The sequence below is a fragment of the Rattus rattus genome, chromosome 9, assembly GCF_011064425.1.
Source record: "Rattus rattus isolate New Zealand chromosome 9, Rrattus_CSIRO_v1, whole genome shotgun sequence".
Taxonomy (NCBI): domain Eukaryota; kingdom Metazoa; phylum Chordata; class Mammalia; order Rodentia; family Muridae; genus Rattus; species Rattus rattus.
Genome location: NC_046162.1, coordinates 93777814 through 93792788, shown reverse-complemented (window position 1 = coordinate 93792788; position 14975 = coordinate 93777814). Strand labels below are relative to the sequence as shown.

At 43.7% G+C, this 14975-nt stretch overlaps 1 protein-coding gene across 1 annotated transcript in view; it reads right to left on the bottom strand.

Moving 5' to 3' along the window:
* The window catches only part of Smg6 (SMG6 nonsense mediated mRNA decay factor), a 227319-nt gene that overhangs the window by 94395 nt on the left and 117949 nt on the right, over positions 1-14975 (bottom strand). The window contains exon 13 of the mRNA XM_032914449.1: positions 7337-7538. Coding sequence (XP_032770340.1) covers positions 7337-7538 — 202 coding nt within the window. The remainder of the gene's footprint in view (positions 1-7336; positions 7539-14975) is intronic.

Genomic DNA, 14975 nt, shown 5'->3' with positions numbered 1-14975 from the left:
TTAAGAGCACTGACTGCTCTTCCAGAGGTCCTGAGTTCAATTAGCACTGACACGGTGGCTCACAACCATCTGTAATGGGATCTGATGCCCTTTTCTGGTGTGTCTGAAAATAGCTACAGTGTACTCATAGAAATTAAAAAAAAAAAAAAAAAAAAGAAAGACAAAAAGAAAATTTAACCTTACAAATTAATGAAGAAACATCAAAATACATATAATGTTGCTTGATATGACATCATGGATACAACAGAAATCAGTAACTTCCTAAAAAATAAACGACTAAGGAACTAAACAAAAATGTATGACATCTGTGATATAAACTATACAGTTACATGCATTTATTTTACAGGAGACAATGAAACTTTGTGTTTACTTGTTTGTCATTTTGAAGTGTGTGTGTGTGTGGGTCTTCCTATGTTCTCAAAGCATGCCTTGAACTTCTGGGCTCAACTGACCCTCCTGTCTCAGGCCTGCTAGCAGGCTGCATTCATTTCTATTAAGCTTTTTATATTCAAACCACAACATGTACTCTGTACCTTTTTTCTAATGAAGTCTCCTCACTTCACACCAGGTTCTACCTATAAAGCTACTGGGATTTTTAGTGAGAAGATACATGTGAAAAGCTTAGTACCACACTGTCTGGAACACAATCAGTGACTGAAAAACAGTTACTATCAATAATCATGGCTTCATTACTTGCCCCTTAACTTGAGCAATATAATGTGACAATATTTATTTGCTTTCAAGGTGGCTCAGCAGGTAAAGGTACCTGTCACCCAAGCTGAAAAATCTGAGTTCAATTTCTAGGACCTGCATGTGGAAGGAGAGAACTGAACCCTAAGGGTGGTCCTCTAACCTCCACATCAGCATGGAAGGTTATTGCCAGCACTCAAGCACGCACTTACTATGTTTAAGATCCTGGGTATTATTTCTAAAGCTTTAATGGAAATTTTATATACATACAAAATGCTGTAATGGATTCAACAGGATCAATATTTAGCTTCCCCATCCCCTTTATATTCCCACCTACCTCCAGTCACCTAGATAATTTTGAGGTAAATCCTAGTATACATTAGAGATGTTTGTCTGAGACAGGGCTTCCCTGTATAGTCCTGGCTGTCTTGAAACTCAATTGGTAGACCAGGCTGGCCTTGAACTCAGAGGTTTGACTGACTGCCTTTGCCTCTTGACTGCTAGGATTAAAGGTGTGCACCTCTCCAGAGTACTGACCTTGATCTCTCTCTTTTTTTTTTTTTTTTTTTTTTTTTTTCTTTTTTCCTTTTCTTTTTTATCAGAGCTGGGATCAACCCAGGGCCTTGCCTTCCTAGGCAAGCGCTCACCACTGAGCTAAATCCCCAACCCCGACCTTGATCTCTCAATCCTCTTGTCTCAGCCTTTTGAGTGCTATGATTCAGAGGTATGTAACACCATATATATCGGAATATGGAGTTTGTTTTTATTTTTTGCAATAGGACCTCATGTAGCACAGGCTAGCCCTGATCTTCCTTTTCCCTATTTTCCAAGAATACTATGCCTGGTTCAGTAATGGGGCTTCAAATATTGAAACAACAGTTTTAATTTTTTTAAATTATTTTTGTTTTGTCTTTTGAGACAGAATCTCACTACATAGTCCGGTGGTCCAAGAATTCACTATGTAGACCAGGCTAGACTCGAACTCACAGAGATCCATCTACCTTTGCCTCCTGAGTGCTGGGATTAAAGGCATGTGCCACTATACCCAACTACAATTTTACAATTCTTTACTAGGTACTTTGCTTTGGTTTGCAGAGGTTAGCTACATAACCTCTGAGTTTAGGTGGCTACCAGTCACTCGCTGAACATAAGGTCAATTTTCAATTTTTCCTTGTGGTTGTTTCTAGATTGGTCCCTCCCTGCCTTATCACTATCTTCCCCTCTCCCTTTTCCTGGCTGAATGCGTCACCATGCTTGTCTATACCTGAACTTTCTACCACAACTTCTTTATTTTGGGCAGAATACCAATCCTTCAAGATGGCTTAGTAGGTAAGAGTACCCAAGTTTGGTTTCTAGTAATCAGGTCTGGGAACTAGCAACTGCCTATGGCTACAGCTCTTGGGATCATCTTCTGGCCTCCATAGTGACTCACATATGTCTAGTGCCAGCCATACACATACATACATAAAATAAATCTACAGATCAAGAGTAAAGCCAGCTTGAAAAGTTTGCAAAGGCTATCCCTGCAACATATTTTAAACGATAAAAGATAAAAGTCATTCAGTGATGCACTCTGCTTATTTGACTGAAAAGTTTCCATTTTTTGATTGATTTATTTTTATGTATATGAGTGTTCTGTTTACATATATTGTATGTGCACTACCTGTGGGCCTGGTGCCCACAAAGGGTACCAGATCTCCAGGAATTAAGGATCTGGAGTTATAGATGGTTGCCAGCCACCATGTGGGATCTGGACCCAGGTCCTCTGCAAGAGTAACAATTATTATTAACCACTGAGTCATCTCTTCTGCCCACTAAACTTGTATTTTAATGTATAATTCACAACCTACCCAAAACAACAACAACACAACCACAAACAAAATAAACCTATTATTCTATAGGACTTGGGAATGTTCATACCAAATCAGTGCTCATAAGGCAATGCATTCACAGGAGTACTACAGTCTCAAGAAAACAGTAAGAGCTACTCATATCTTATGGGCTTCAATAAATTTATGTGGCCACTTACATCTATATATACCACAAATGGTCCCCCAGAGTGGAATATTTACCCTATATGCTTAGAGCACTTACACTGTGTGGTTACATACATAATTCCATGCTCAGTGAATTTCTGATGACTGAGCATACAGTTGGACCAAACATGACTAATCTCAACTAATAATTAAGTCACTAATGTTGCTGCAACTGAGTCCTTGAGATATTTTACACTTCTTAGTAATAGCCACTGGAGGACTGAGAAAATGTCTATCAGACTGCTAAAGGGTCAGGAGTTCCTAAAGATTCTTTTTGGCACATTAATACACATCTTCTGGGTAATCCATTGACATGACCTATGTAAGTTTAGTATCATCTGTATTACTCTCCTGAGCTCCTGGCCCCTCGTTTATAAATGCTTAGATAGGTTTATTGAGAGGAAATACTAGACAGAAAAATCTAGGTCAGGCCCTAATACATGATAGATGATTGATTTTTTTTCCTTGCCATGGAAAACAATAAATTAGAGCCAAAGGAAAAGGTAGCATTTTATACAGGGAAGCCTGTTGCAATAAGGTGACAAGGACACGGAAGTGATCTAGCTACACACCCCTCTGTTCCAGGGCGCTTCCAAATTAGGATAGGAGTGACTGCAAAGACCCTGAGGCACGAGTGCTTAGACTGCTTGAGGAACAGCAAGGATGACCAATATGCAGCGTGTCCAGGAGCACAGTAGGAATGAGGAGGACAGTAAGAGTTGAAGTCAGAAAGTTAGCAGGGGGAACGTACTGTCAGATCAGAGATGGTACAGAAGCCCATTATTGAAATGTTGGCATTTTACTTCAAGTAGAAAAGTTTATAATAATGTTTAGAAGTAAAATTAGTATGACCTGCAGACTTTATTAATTTTGGGGGCTTGGGGGCTTGTTAGTAGAGACTGAGTTCAGGGCCTTGTGCATATTAGGAAAGCTAGCTTCTTTCACTTTGAGATGGAGTCTCACTAAGTTATCCAGTCAGCCCCAGGTTTGCCCTGTAGCCCAGGAAGGTCTTGAATTTGTAATACTCCTGCCTCCAACACCTTGAGTAGCTAGGACTGCAGGCCAGCACCAGCGGACTCAGCACTGATGCTCTGTGATTACGTGTCACGATAATTACTGTGTCAAGAACAAGACTAGGGACTAGAGGAATAGACAGAAGGTACTTCAATGAATGGAATAAAGGTGTGGAAAGGAATCTTAGCTGCATGCTTTTTAAAAATCTTTAAGTATTTTAAAGGTAAAGAAGACACAAATTGCTTATGGTTTAGATACGAAGGTCTGAAAAACAAAAGCCAGTAACTCTAAGATTTTGAAATGAGCAACCCAAAGTCAATGCTGTTATTTATTTATTTATTGCAGGACAGGAAAGAATGAAGACCAAATTTAAGAGTGGGTAAGGTGCGATGTAGAGATGCCATCTCTGAAATGCCTCTCATAGTCTTGAAGTGGAACCACTCCAAGTGAGTGGCTACTGCCACCTGGGTAGCTTGTGACCACTTTCAAAAGGTGAGGGTGCACAGAAGACCTCATTCTTCTCCTCCAGGCCATAGAGTTAGTATTCAACACTACAGCTGGGCATCCTGATGAGCTGATAAAAATGAGGGTATGGAAGGCCTGAAGCTGGTTAGGACTCCACCCCTGTTCTGCACTAAGTGACAGCCATCTCCCAGAAGGATCTTCTGAAATCAAGTCTACCTAGTGATCAACAGATATCAGGAGAAGGGGGGGGGGGGACAGAGAGACAGACAGAGACAGAGAAAGACAGAGAGACAGACACAAAGATGGGTTGATTGATTATCAGGTGTCTAACCCAAGATATTGATACTTAGTTTCTCTTTTAACTCAACACTGTCCTCAGATATGTAAACAATTCTTAGCCATCTTCAGCTTCCTATCATTTATACCCATATTATTAGCCACTTCTGAGACCAGAGAAGTACAACAGAATTTTATGCTCTTTTTTTTTCCTGCAAAGGCGTAAAACAAGTACTCCTCTTGGGAAAGAAAGGTTCTTCCAAGAACCATTAGTTATTAAACCAATCTGAAGAGCATGAGTTTTCAAAGATTTATTTTCATTTTATGTGCCTAAGTGTTTTGATGCATGCCTGTCTGTATATAGGTACCCACAGAAACCACAGAATTCCTTAGAACCAGAGTCAGTGATGGTTGTAAGCAACTACGCTGGGAATCAACCTGAGTCTCCTGGAAGAGCAGCAAATGTTCTTAACTGCTGAGTCGTTTTTCCAGCCTCTGGTTTTTATTTTTATTTACAAATTTTCTTTTATTTTCAGTGCTAAGGATTGAACCCTGGGCCCTTGCACAATCTAGGTAAGTTTCTGGGTTTGTTGGTTTTATTTTTTGAAACAGGGTCTCCTACTGTCCTGGTTGACCTTAAACTAGTCTATATGGCTGAGGATGACTTTGACTCCTTACTACTGCTTCCACCACTCAAGTCATCAAGGGACAAAGGTTGCCACTGGAAAGTTGAATGTAGACTTTAGATAAGCCCAGGCCCTAGAACATTTCTCTACTTAAGAAGAAATTTAACTACAGGGAATACATGCTCAAATCCTGCTATAAGGTATAAACTCACTGTTCATAATAAGTCGGGCAATGGTGGCCTTTAATTCCAGCACTTGGGGGGCAGAGTCTCTGAGTTTGAGGCCAGCCTGGTCTACAAAGTCAGTTCCAGGTCAGCCAAGGCTACACAGAGAAACCCTGTCTCAAAACACAAAACAAAAACCTAAGTAATCATAAAAATTATTACATATCTGATTTCCAGCACTACATAACAATTCCCATATAAGAATACACTGAAATATGTGACAGAGACAACAGTAAGTATATAATCCCAGGGTTTTATTTTTTGCTCTATATTTTTGTTTACGGTGTTGAGGATCAAACCTAGGGTCTTGTGCTTGGTAGACAACCTCAGTCATTCTGTTTTATATTTTTTAAAGGACTGTTTATGTCTAGGTTAATATTAATATACAAATATAGGCTTAGGCAGCACATTAATAACACCTCTTATGGACCAGGCGTGGTGACACACAGGTTTAATCCTGGCACTCACGAGGCAGAGGCAGAGCATCTCTTTGGATTCTATGCCAGCCAGCGCTATACAGTGAGAGCCTGCCTCAAAAACAAACAAACAAACAGATCCCATATTTATAGGTCATGTTTAGAATTCAATTTTTACTTTCTGTCTTCGTGTGGAACATTGAACTCAAGTCTCAAAAAAATTAAAAAAAAGAAAACCTTTGTGTTCACTGGTGTTTTGCCTGCACATATGTGTGTGTGAGGGTGTTGGATCCCTAGGAAGTGGAGTTATAGACAATTGTGAGCTGCCATGTAGGTGCTAGGCTAGGCAAGTACTCCATCCTTGAATCAGATCCCAACCCTGAAGGTCAGTTTACTGACTTAACAAAAATCAGTTCTTTGTCTATTATGCATTTTACCTTAATTGAAGACTTCTTCCTCCCTTTTGCATTGACACATATCTTATCTTATAGCACTTGGGAGATTGAGACAGGAGGACACCAGCAGTTTAAGGCCAGCCTCTGCTACACAGGCATTCTGGGGTCAGCCTGCACTATATGTGAGACACTTTCTCAAAAAACCAAAAGCTAAAAATAAAATAACATTCATCTAAAAGATAAAACAAAACAAAACAAAAAAACTTCCTCCTGAGAAGCCACTCATGGATTACTCCCCAAAGGCCTCTCCCCTAGGGAGTACTATGTCACAGACTCTATGAAGAATGCCTTAGCACAGGACTTGCTAATTCCCCACGAGTGTGGTGGAACAACCCAGTATGCCCTACTCTCCATTGGCTGAAGACCCAACTGTTAAGCTAGAAGCTCCACAGTCCCCACCAGGGCAACAGGGAATGGCCTTTGTTTTCTATAAACAGACAAGAAAAAAGTCAAGTTATAACAGTCCTTAGAGGAAGGAAAATAGAAACCAGGCAGCGAGGAATGCTTCATATTCCTAAAAGCTTTTTTTGTAAGTTAACACATGGTGTCTGCTTCTCTCTAGTCACCTATTTATCACTCTCCTCCTTAGAGAAGAGAAAAAGACCTGGCTGTTTTCCTAGTGCAGAGTTCTGTGGCTGGGGAAGGAGGGAGAGGGAAGGAAGGAGGGTGCTTTAGGCATGATGCAAACCATTTGGAGCTGAGTAAGAGGACTGCCAACACAAGCTGCACTATTTAAACAAGTGAGGAAATGATCGTATATACAACATGCCAGGAGCTCTGCTCTCCCCCCTCTCCTCTCTGTCTCTCTCTCTCTCTCTCTCTCTCTCTCTCTCTCTCTCTCTCTCTCTCTCTTTCTCTCTCTGTCTCTCTCTCTCTCTCTCTCACACACACACACACACACACACTTACTCACCCATAGGCACAGGCATGGGGAGACACCCCCCAAAGGAAGTTGAGAAAGATTTTTTTCAAGACACAGAACTGGATGTCAGCGGCTAAAAGGTCGATATTTTCCCTTAACACCCTTCTCAATGACTTAATCATGTTCCGTTTGCACAGAAAACTTCCCAAGAATAAAGCCTGGAGAATTAAGAGAATGGGTAAATGGGAAGGGATATTTGGCCTGCAGCTGACCTTATCCGAGGTTTTCTCCACGTAGCAGGGGTCCTGAGGGGCAGCCAGCAAGGGGACAAAGCCAGAGAGAAGCCGATCCTCTTCCAGGATAAGCAGGGTGAGGTCATCATCTGGGTCCTTGTACAGTGGCACCTCAGACTGATTCACTGCAGTCAGTATGTTACAGAAATCAGCAAGTGTTGACCATACATCCACAGCAACCCTGTAAGAAACAAGATGAGAAAAGAAGAAGGGCTCTAAAGAGATTGGTGAAAGTGTTTTTTGTGCTTTGGGAATAGAAAGGTACTTGCAACAAAAGCTGTAAGGGCTGGCTGGCAGCTGCCAAGAAATATTATCAAAAATGCAATATGAGGGTTGGGGATTTAGCTCAGTGGTAGAGCGCTTGCCTAAGAAGCGCAAGGCCCTGGGTTCGGTCCCCAGCTCCGAAAAAAAGAACCAAAAAAAAAAAAAAAATGCAATATGAAGTTGTGCTCATAGCCACCATCTGAAGTGTGTGTAGTGCTCTATGTAAAGGTGAAATTGATCAGGGGACTTTTAATCCAGAGAGGAGGAAAAAGAATTTTGAGAACCAGTTGTCTAATGCAGGTCTGTCACCTTTACAGACAGTGTGATGAGACACTTTAAACAGTCTAGATACCCGGTGCCTAAGGCAGCTCTCACAAGTCCCTGCTCTTGCATAGTCAAGTATATGCCACAGACAGAAACTGGGCAGGCACTAGCCTCTCTCCTTCACCTATAGCCACACAGGGAGCAATCATATTGTGTAGTCACATAGATTTCCCTCTTAGAAATACTTTATAAGTTGATTCTCTATATGTAAGCAGTAAAATGAACACATGTCCAAGAAACCCCCTTCCTGTCCTGCCACGGTCATCTCTGGAAGGGGAAGCTTCTTGCTCACTGCACTGCTATCTTGGCTGTCCCATGCCTTCTTCCTTCTCTCTCTTGTACATTAGATACAGGATGACTAACCACCCTGGGACTGTCCAAGTTTAACCACTAAAATTTTCATATCTCTTAGGTCCCCTAGTCTGACACAAATTAGGATGCTTGGTCACTACTCCAGTCCCCACATCACCAGGTTCTGATTGAACCTGAGAAGAAACACTAAAACTGCAAGATCTATTTCTCTCTACTTAAAACTCCAAGGTAGAATTATAGAAAGAAGGTTCATCTAGTTCATGCCATCACCTACTGTGGCTAAGATTGTTTGGTGGATTCTAACTATCTCCTAAAGTTTGCCTGTCTAGGTAAACCCCGATTGTAGCTGTATATAGTGCCTGCCAAGTTTACAGACTTGACTTTCTCCTCTAGAAAAGCTTCTAACCCAGGAGACTGGAATAGGAGGTACCTACCTTCTAGATGCTGATGTTAGGAATGTTATAAGAAACAAAACAAAACAGAACAACAACTCCACAGGAGAGTCAGAGTACGAAGAGGCACTATGCTAAGAAGCTATAAGAGTCCCCTGAAATCTCTCAGGGGTAAGTCCATGAGCCTACAGGGTAGGGAGAGATCTAAACCACTCAATCCTCAACTCCCATTCCAAGACGACAGGAAAGAATACATTCCAGCAATCACCACTGAGAGGGAAGCTGGGGAGAATGTAGACTAGGGAGAGGGATGGGGACTCCCTCACCGGCTCCAGGTGGAAGGAGGCTGAGGTGGTTTATTCACTGAAATCACTACACTAGGAAAAGGCAATGAAATGAAACATCTTGTTTTCAAGAGCGTCCTGGGAACCAGGCGGAACATAGTCCCATTAATCACACGACGGCACATAATCAACACACATGTATTGCAGAACCAAGTCACTTCCCAAGCTTTGCCTAGCAAGAACACGTTTGGGAAGAATCACCGGAGGGATGCGGGTTTTCTAAAGCCCTCTGCATGGACACCAACAAGCAGACTCATTCACAAAGCTCCATCTTTTGGCTCAGCTGAGTTTGGCTGTCAGAAATGTTTAAATATGGAAGAAAATAAACAGTTGCAACACGTTTCTGTGCAGAAATCTGCCTGGGCTCCTCTGTGATGTAATGGGAAACGCGGCACTCAGGCTACCAGCTGTAGAATAAACAGAGCTTTGAGGGTTAAAAGGAACTGAACTTTCCACGACCCCATCTGCAGAGAAGAAAATAATAAGAGGAATGATGCACTGCCCCACAGCTCTGATAGTTTATCCTCCGGTCCGGCTGCAGAGACAAGCACCGGATGTGATAGGGCTGCTCGGGGCTGCCTCTGAGGTTAGTGCTGCCCATGGGAGACACAGGGAGGCTCTTCCAGTTCCCTGCTTCCTCCCCCAGTGCCCTGCTGGCCACTTGAGCCCACTGCCTGAGTCTGATCCCACAGAGTGGTGAGCTTTGGCCAACAGGCACTGCTTGGCTGCAGAGCAGCAATTTGGAAAATAAACAGGAAAAACGCCAGTGAGAAGGAAGAAGGTGAAAAGTCTCCCATCTGAATTCTTGGCTTGGAGGTCATGGTTGGTGCTAAACAGGTCAAGGCTGCTTGAGGACATAGTTAGAGATGAGGGTGTGGGCAGCAGTATCCCCAGCCAGAGAAAGGCGGCAGAAAATCACCCACAGTTTCCTCAGTGGGAGGCCCCACATCCCTCTCATCCTCCCACCCTTACCATCTTGGATCCAAGAAGAAGAAATATGTGGTACCATGTGGTTCTCATTACCATGCTCTCCTGTCCCCTAAGGCTCAGATAAACCAAACTGACTCCTCCCAGAGACTGCTGATCATCACTAGGGACTCCTACCCACCTCTGTCTTTTGCCCATTACCACCCACCTTGTGCCAAACCCTTATGACATACTGCAGTGATAAGGTAGACTAGAGGTCTTACCCTGTTGATTTTGTAAGACAGGAGCTGGGGCCAAAAGACATAGGAAGTGCCCTGAGTTCCCAAGTCAGAAATATAAATAAAAGCAGTCCAAGGGTCAAGCTAGACTGAATCAAGGAGATATAAAAAAAATCCTTCAATGCAAAGTCACTCCTGCAGTCAGGTCGGCCTGATCTTGTTGGTACCCATGGCCACCCTGTGATAAAGGTGTGGGAAGTAAGAACCAACAAACTAACAACAACAACAACAACAACAACACAACAACAACAACAACAAAACAACAACAACAAGGAGAGGTTCTCCAAAACCAAACCACCACCACCACCACCACCACCACCAACAACAACAACAACAACAACAACAACAACAACAAGGAGAGCTTCTCCAAAACCCCCGTGAGGATTGAGCTGAAAAGCCAACACCTGCCAGAGGATGGTGTTGCTTCTGGACGCTTACGTCAACTGTGCCAGAGGGTTGAAAGGTCAATTCCACGGGTGAACAGTTTCCTGTCTAAATAGAAGGGGAACATCTTGAATTTTTCCCCCCGTGTTTCCTTCTTATACCAAAAGGAAGTGCCATTTAACCTCACCTCACAGCAGCCCTTGGACCCAAGGAGTCAAGGTTGGTGGAAGGGTACAAAATGGCTATGAAGAGCTTGAAGATACTTGAGAACATGTGGTGTTTAGTCAAGCCCCTCTGCCACCCACTCCTATCCAGCTTTTTGCGGAGAAGGAGATTGAAGGTTACAGGTGGGTAGGAGGGTAAAGGTGGGAGTGAAGAGTCTCACTCTGTAGTCTAGACTGGCTTGGGACTCACCATGTAGCCCTGACTGGCTTCAAAGTCTCAGTGATCCTGACTGCTGTCCTATGCTTGGCTTAGACAAATCCTTCTGGCTTCTTCTGGTTCAACTTGTATTTGGGGGATGTACCAGAGCCTACGAAATCCCACTAAAGTTAGGGTACACTCTTCACCAAGCAGACACAAATCAGCCAGAGAATATGAAATTGTATTCAATAAATTTATGGCTCCTAGAATGGTGGCAGTGGAGTCTCTCAGAAGGAGTGAGATTAGTGTTCAGGGATCAGCAGTTGCAAAGTGACCCACTAGCCCAACCTCAGAGAACACACCACACAGCAGGAAAGCAGATCCCTGGCAGTAGTCTGAATGCCAGATCCTAGCCTGAGACAGACCAGCAATGACTAGTTAGAGGTATGCACTCAGTACCAAGGTTCACTACAGACATGCATTCACTTACTCCACCAGCAAGGGGAAAAAAAAAGAGTTAATTTACTTTTTATTGCCTCAGAATTCCAAGGTTTAATGTAGCTGTCAGTTTGAGTGCAGTGCAGCTGCTGGCCGATACAATGCAGCCCAGGCCAGCCCAGGTGACTGGGGAAACACATTTCACAGAAATGAACCAACACACACTCTTGGCTGGTTGTTTGGAGGATATTGACTTGGGGAATCAGATTAACCCTTCAGGTTGGGGTTAGTTCTGCAAATAGCATTAGAAAGCTCTTCAGTCCAGGGAACTGAGAAGCTTGCTCTCAGGTGAGCCCACAGTTTTCTGTGTTTCTATAGTTCTCTCAGAGGTGATGCTATACAATTATGTGCCCTGCAAGACTGAGGTGTGGAACATATGAGGCATGGTATACCACAGCCATCATCTCGTCTGAAATGCAGGAAGAGAACCAGGTCTGCTATCTGCCACAGCTTCAACAGACTGGACTAAGGAAGGGCAACAGGTTGGAATGGTCTGACCAGGGCTCAGTCTGTCTTTCTAGAAGGACCAAGGAAGAATTAGCATTCACACACTTCTTCATATTTTTACTGGAGGAATAGGCTGACTGGTGATTAATATCAAGTACAATGACCCCATGTTACAAGCCTGCAGGGGCCTGTGGAGGTGGCCATTTCCTGTGTAATACCAGCTTGTTTAAACACTAACATTCAAACTCCACAGCTGCAGAACAAACCCGGAAAGAGTTGAGTGAGAAGAAGCCCTGCATTGTGTTTCAGAGCTGTGGAAGATCAGAGAGGTAGTGCAGATGGGAAACAAGTTGGGTTTTGGGTTCCTGGGGTGAAGAAATCTGGAAACGGCTAAGGTGGTATAGAAAGTAGGTACAAGGAAGCTAAAAGCCCACTGAGCACAAACTCACAGGAAAGGCAGAAAACTAGCAAGCAAATGCTCAAAGACGTACATTATCTGCTTTAAGAAATGTATTTCCCTTTGGGAGCCCAACTCTCTGGATCAACAGACAATAATAAGTCCCTGGTTGCCCTGGAATACTTCTTAATCAACGGTAGAAAAATGGCAGGGTATAAGCAGCTAGTCGCAGAAATGATCTAAACCTAGTAAGTCTAGTGGTGCTACAAGAATAATATTTGTAATATTTGGGCATAAGATGTTACAAGTTCTGGAACTTCAGTGCTAGAAACTGTAGTAGGCTATAAGGGTGGAGACGCATCTCTCTCACTGAGATACAGGAACCACAAAATTTGTTTTAGATGTTGCTACAAAACAAAGAGCTCACTCACTATTCTAGGAGGTAAGACAAGCAACAAGATAACTTGCTTTACTAATAAGAGATGCTTACTAGGTAACCTAGTTGAAGATTATCCCTTCAACAACCATAGTTCATATAAAAGCCAGTCAACTGGGTCCTTTGAGAAAGTGCTCAGCCCCAAATCAGTTCTGTCCAGCAGAGCAGACCAGACTCTGAAGCTGTGCTACAGCAAGGACAGTAAGTTTTTCCATGTTGCTAGGCAGTATAGCAAGAGCCCTACAGTCAGGAACAGATCACTGTAATCTCTTTGTAGGACTTCTCAGGTACCAAAGTATTTCTCCTATGTCATCTCCCCAAACTCACTCTAGGTCATAGTCTTATTTTATTTCAGTTCTCTCAAGTCATTCTTGTAGGTATAGCCTCTGTAACATCACTATGGTGTGTTAAACCCATCAGCACTGGGTTTGGGAAAAACAGCCCCTAGGGGATTCTGACATCTCCATGGCCTGAGCAGAGGAACCCTTGGCGGCCTCCCTGGTGCGGATTCTCACGGTTCCTGCCTCTCCAAACTTTTAGCTGTAACCACTCCAACACGTCCTCTCAGTTTAGCATATACTGGACCCAAATAACCTTAGCCCAGTGCTGGAAAGTCTCTCCCTGGGGTCAGCTGTTGTACCCTGCAAGGTCAGACTAAAGCCTTAGACCAACACCCCTTTCTTTCACAAGGAGTCCTGTGGGAGGAGTGGGGAGAAGACAAAGGCTCTTGCCATGGGAGAGATCATGTGTGCCCCACGCTCAGCACTTGGAGGAAGAGGAACCCCTTGGTGCCAGGCTGCAGTGCTGACGCCCCAAACTGGAGCCAGGGAGACTGGGTGGGGAGCCAGGGTAGCACAGGGGCTTCCCACAGTCACCAGCACTTCCTTCAGGGAAGTGCTGATGGACTATTACTTGGTGACCTCCTAAAATGCTCTTTGGGAAGACGTATTAAGCGTCCTTGAAAGGCTGCTGATTAGATTTGGGATTAGTTCTCGTTCAAAGTTGCCTATGAGGGTGCATGAACTAGCTGTTTCTTTAAGTCAAGAATTCCTATCTCATCTACAAGGCCAACATATGTGAGCTCCCTGAGGACACGCCCCTTTTCTCTCTGATGAGGGAGCCTTGGAAGGCTCCCTAGAAGTTTTTTCAAGAATGATCTTCAGACTATATAGGACAAGCAATGGAAAAGCAGCAAGTCCAGGAATTTCTAGATTTAAAAAAAACAACAAAAAAAAAAAAAACAAAAAAAAACAGTACTCCAATCCAACAGTGTGATAAATGCATCTGAGCTACAATTAGGAAGATATATAGCATCAGAATGCGAAGGTCTGGGCAGCCTGGTGAAACGCGGGCTCTCCAGAGCCCCAGCTATGTTTCCCATTATGTAACCCTGGTCATGGGCAGACAGCCAGACTCCAAATGAAAAAGAGACTCTGGCTTGGCACTGGTTCTATTTTCCTATCCTCATTCGGGGTCAGCACAGTGTCATACAGCTGCAGAGAAAGCTCTGGGGATTAAACCTGGGAAAGCCTCCAAGACCAGGACCTGGGTTCAAGTACCAGCTGAAAGCAATAAACCAACTGCCACAGCTGGGCTGGTTTGGATGTTCTCAGAGTCCCCTGACTCTTTCACTTACTGAGAACCAGAGATCAAGATGAGGGAAGATTTGGCTTCGGCAGAGACTGTGAAATGAGGTAGGTTGTCCCACTGCCCTGGCTCTGCCCAAGGTCCTGGGATACAAGGAGTTCCTGTGTCTGGGTTCACGGAAGACTGCTGTTCAGCTTTTCTTCATCGGGTAACATTAACACCTTTCCTCATGGCCACTTGGTGAAGTAGAAAGCAGCTGCTTGCTTTTCCTGCTTCAAAAAAAGCCCTGGTGTAGAAGAGCTAAGAAACTGTGCTAGTTGATAGTCATGTAGGTGGTCCCTCCAAACGCTGACGTCTGTTCTGAAATGACCAAACCCTTCTATACTGCCTTTTACAGTGGACAAGGAAGCCACTTGCCACAGCCCACTACAATACCCCTGCACCAAAAATCTCCTGGGACACGAAGCCATTCTACCACATCTCCTAACAGAGCCAAGTGACGTCTCCTTACCTACATGCTGACTCCAGACCCACTAAATGCCACTGGGGAGGAGCAAGTATCTCTACAAGCCTTCCCTTATCAGCCCTTTGAGAGCAATGAGGTCACCTTCAGCCCAAGTGCTTCATGTGTGCCTGCCTAAGAACAGTAGATCTGCCTAGAAAGG